This window comes from Egretta garzetta, unplaced genomic scaffold, assembly GCF_000687185.1.
Source record: "Egretta garzetta isolate BGI_Z169 unplaced genomic scaffold, ASM68718v1 scaffold571, whole genome shotgun sequence".
Taxonomy (NCBI): Eukaryota; Metazoa; Chordata; class Aves; order Pelecaniformes; family Ardeidae; genus Egretta; species Egretta garzetta.
Window position 1 is genome coordinate 86,486 of NW_009258622.1, and position 4,871 is coordinate 91,356.

The following is a 4,871-nucleotide window of genomic DNA, read 5'->3' on the forward strand; positions in this document are numbered from 1 at the left end:
TCCACGGAAACCAGGCTGCCTGCCAAGCATCACCAGCGCAGCCTTTCCCAGGCCTGGGGCTCTGGAAGAAAAGGGACCGAGAGCATTTTGGTGACCACCCCTGTGGCCCCTCCTAGCAGACGGTTTGCTGCGACGTTTGGTGAACACCCTGGGCGCAGAGCCTGGGAACGGGCGCCTCTACCTCCACCCTTCCCCGCACCAGCAGAGGCGTGCGTGGCTGCACCCCGGCGCGGCAGGGCGCCACGGGCAGCAGCGGGGGGCGCAGGGCATGGAGGGGCTGCCCAAACGCCTTTGGTTCCCGCTGCGAGAGCAGGAGCAGGGGCAGCTGCCTGGAAGGAGAACTACGAAAACCAGGCTGCAGAGGCTGGGGAAGAAGGCACGGCTGGCCCCCGCAGCCGGCCGAGGCGCCCGGACCCCAGCTGAGCTCTGGCTGTCCTCTTTCCTCTTCTCTTTTTTTCCGATGCTCTGCTTTGCCAGGAGGTTGCAAAACCCAGGCGATGAGTCAAAACAACCCGGAGCTCCCTTCCACCCTCTGCAGCCCAGGAGCAGCCAGGCGCCGCATCCAGCTCGGGGATGGCAGGAGCAGCCCTGGGACGGAGACGTCTTCCTTCGGGCTGCAGCGATGGATCCTGGGGGAGAGGAGAAGCTGAGCCAAACCAGCCCAGGTCATTCGTCAACCCAGAAGGAGCAAGGTGGACCCAAGAGTGTTCCTGCTATACCCAGGCAGTGAGCACACGCTCCCCCCTGAGCTGCCTCGACCAGGGGAAGGGGCCTCTCGCAGCGCTGCGGGTGGTAAATGGATCTCGGCATCCTCACAAGGAGCGGGAGAGTTCTGGGGAGGGAGGAAGGCATGAAAAAGCCCTGAGCCAGCAGGAAACCTGTGGTGGGAAGCTCTGAGTCAGCTCCAACCATGGCTTTGCTGAAGCCGGTCCCCGTCCGGCCCCCCCTGCTGGCTCGCAGAGCTCTCCAAATTCCCAGGAACAAAGCGGAGGGTCTCCGCACCTGGGACCTCCGGGGGGTCAGGCTGAAGGTCTCTGCACAGGTCTGGCCAAGGGACCGGCCCAAATTGAGGGGCTGGAGGCTCCCCCAGGTGAGGATAGGGGAAAGGACAAGGCAGAAAAGCCAAGCCTCCGTTTCAATGGACCGCTGGGACCGTGGCTCGTACGCGACCACGTGGCGCTATGGCACGGCAGCGACAGATGCTGTATACGGCACAGTGCCGTGGGGAAACTGAGGCAAGGGATTGAGCCAAGCCCTGTGCTCGGGGCACATGGGAGGAAAAGCAGGAGAGGCGAGGCAGATTAAGGCTGGTCATAAATCCTGAAACAACTCTTCCACAGGTCTCACTGAGAGCGTCGGCACAGCCTGAGCCAAATGGCCAGGTCGAGCCGGACACGCAGAGCTGTGGGGTGCTCGGGCCCGCAGACCCCCCAGGGCACCCCTGAGCCAGGCTGGCATCCGCCTGCCCACCCCCTTACTGGGGCTCCCCCTCCCGAGGGGCATTTTGGATGCGGCTGAGAAAGAAGAGCTTCTCTGGGCGTCTCTCAAAGGCACAGACCCCTCCCATCGTGCAAACTTTTGGGGTTGTTGTTGGGCGGAAGGGGGGGGGCGGATTTTCTGCTGGTTCAACAGTGGAGCTGCTGATCCCAGGGAGAAACTGGGCGCCCAGTCCCTGCATCATCACTTTCTGCAGCACCAGCACTTCGAGGTCGTCAGGCAGCGTTCCTGGGGTGCTGAGTCACGCTGGCTGGGTGCTGAGTCATGTCTGCTTGGGCCACCCCATCCCTGTCCCCAAGCCAGGCTGCCAGGGGGCACCCCACAGCAGGACCGACCGCGCCGTGTGCTCCCACCTCCTCACCTCGAGGTCCTCCTGGGGAGGGCGAAGGGGCACCACCACCCCCGGGCTGAAACCTCTTCCATTCTTCCCACTCGGGATCGAGGCTTTATTTCTTCCGAAAGCGGCCGCCGTGCTGGTCTCTCACCCGGCCTGGCACCGCTGCAGCGTCCCCGGGTGCCCTCCTCCCCCTGCCCCCCCTCGGACCCAGCAGACCCCTCTCCCAGCCCCCCCTCCTCCGCAGCAGCCCAGCCGCTCGCTGGCTCTTTGGGGGACCGGGTGTACCTCCCAGCAGAGCACCCCGCAGCTTACGGGGTCCCTCAAGTTAAACGTGCTGTAAAATCCCTGGTATTCCAGGTCGGGGAGGGCACAGAGGACCTGGCTTTAATCATCCCTCTTGGCTCCAGGCAGCAGCAGGGCTGCCACGGCCATCTCCAGGGGTCTTCTGCCCGTGCCCGAGGCAGGGATGGTGACTTTCGGCTCAGAAACGCGTGGCAAAGGATAGCGCTGACTCTTGAAAAGCTTAAAACTGGCCGCAAGAGCTGGGACCGGCATCCCAGCACCGGGCGTTTTGCTGTTGGCATCCATCCCCTTGCGCTCTGGGCCTCTCGATGCCCCTCTTGCTCCCAAACTGATCCCAGTGCCACACTGGTACTGATGGCCTGGCACAGCCCCAGCTGGAAAATCCCCCCAGTAAGACCCGCACCAAGGTCTCCCAGGCGCATCCCCTCTGCGGTGGCCTTTGTAAATTGCCCCGGCCAACAAGAAGGTTGCCCACCCTGCACCATCCCATGCCTCCATCCTGGTCCCCATAGATCCATCTCCAGTTCAGTTTTCCAAGGGCTCTTCTTTTCCCCAGGACCCTGCATGGGCATCTCCCCCAGGGGTGCCGGCTGATGGTGATGAGGACCCCGTGCTGCCCCCACAGCTGGACACCCCAAGCCCCCGCACTGCTGGGTGGGGGAGGTCCCAGCCCGCACCCGCTGTAAAGCCTGACCCCCGTCACAGCCAAACGCACCCCACAGCCCCACCTCGGGGGCCACCTCCCCCCTGTGCGGGCACCAGCTCCCCGATCTCCCCCCACCAGTCAGAGCATCGCCTGGGGAGCGTGGTACCACCCAGGGAGCCCTCCTGCTTCCCGCCTTCCCACACAGTAATTCCCACATAAATCCTGCTGTTTAGGTCTTTTCTCACAGCATCCCTCGTCTGCTTCCAAACCAGCCTTTCCCCGCTCCGACCAAACACGCTCAGCCACGGCACTTCGCTGCAGCAGAGCATTCGCTCTGGGATGAGCAAACGCCAGGGCACGGTCCAGGCTGGACATCTTCCCACCAGGAATCCCAGGCCCTCGGGAAAACCACGCGGGAAGCGAGACCCTCTGAGAGCCTATGCTGGATGGGGGAAACTGAGGCACGGATGTGCGATGACTGTGATGATACCGCAGATCATCGCGCTCTCCTCTTCCCCGGGTTCCCGCGGCAGCCCCACGATGGGGTGAAGCACCCTGGCTTTGCCGGGCCACGGGAGAGGAGGCCAAAGGAGGAGGGTTGGTCCCCGCCGCCCCAAGGGAGGGGGGGTCCCTGGGGCGAGGGCAGAACCGAGCCCGGCGCAGAGGTCCCGGTGCGTTCTCCATGTGGTTGGGGCAGAGAAGGCGAGCGGATCTGGTGCCCTGGCTGGAAGCACTGCCCTTCCCATTGAGCCTTGCAAGTACAGTGTGATGGGGAAAAGGGGGTTTCCCCCCCCCCCAAAAAAACCAAAATCTCAGCAGGGGAATGATCAGCTCAAATCGAAAGGCAAACATTTGGGAGAGCATACCAGGGAGGTTAGCAAAGGCCTTCCTGAGCTGCGCGCAGTGATTTCACATCCCGGGGGGGCTGCTGTTTCCTGACCGAAGCTCACGCAGCCAACACATGTTGGGAATCATCAGCTGCTGGAGCCAGCCCAGGCTGCTGCTTGCCTAGGAGCAGCCCCGGGAAGCCGAGACCCAGCCCCGGAGCCCTGCTTTGGCAGATGTGAGGTGGGGAGGGGTGCCTGGCCGCTAACCCACCCCAAGAGGGGTCCAGGTGAGGCTCACCCGACAGCCCCCGCGCGCCATCACCCCCGTAAAACGTGGGAAAACAACGTGGCTGAATTGCACACCCAGCCACTCCACACTGCATACCCAGCCATCCTGAATTGCACACCCAGCTGCCCCAAACTGCACACCCAACCATCCCAAATTGCACACCCAACCATCCCGAATTGCACACCCAACCGTCCCAAATTGCACACCCAACCATCCCAAATTGCACACCCAACTGTCCCGAATTGCACACCCAACTGTCCTGAACTGCACACCCAGCCATCCTGAATTGCACACCCAGCCATCCCGAACTGCACACCCAGCCGCCCCGAACTGCACATCCAACTATCCCAAATTGCACACCTGGCTGCCTTGAACACTGCCCCGAATTGCACACCCAGCCACCCCAAATTGCACACCCAGCCGCCCCAAAGTGCACACCCGGCTGCCTTGAATGCTGTCCTGAATTGCACACCCAGCCATCCCGAATTGCACACCCAGCCGTCCCGAATTGCACACCCAGCTGTCCTGAATTGCACACCCAGCCGCCCCGAACAGCAGGAAAGCTGAAGCCAACCCAAGGGAGAGGCTGGGAAACCCCAGGCGCCCAGCTCTGGTCCCCACGCAGGTGCTCCCTGCCTGGTGTCCCCCCCAGGGCCTCGCTGGCAGGACCCCAGCAGAACACCTTCTCCCGCTCTCCTGCACTTGCTCTGCCCCGCCGGGTGCTGAGGAAACGAATACCCAGGCCCGGCTGACCCCGTCTCTCCAAGTGCACACACCAGGAAACATTAAAAGTGAAAAACAACTCCTCAGCCAGTATCGGGAAGCTTTTTTTTTTTTTGTTGTTGTTTTTTAATCTGGCTCCCGCCCAATTTTCTTCGCACAGTTCCAGTTCTGGTCCTGCCCTCGCTCCACAGGCTTGGCTGCGCTGCAAACCTCCCGGCCCCGAGGCACGGAGAGCAGCCCCAGGCTACG

General features: G+C 62.8%; 1 protein-coding gene across 1 annotated transcript in view; it reads right to left on the bottom strand.

Annotated features, from left to right (window-relative positions):
* The window catches only part of LOC118453311, a 24,970-nt gene that overhangs the window by 8,337 nt on the left and 11,762 nt on the right, over positions 1 to 4,871 (bottom strand). Inside the window, exon 2 of the mRNA XM_035903668.1 lies at positions 182 to 329. Within this exon, the coding sequence (XP_035759561.1) occupies positions 182 to 329 (148 nt within the window). The remainder of the gene's footprint in view (positions 1 to 181; positions 330 to 4,871) is intronic.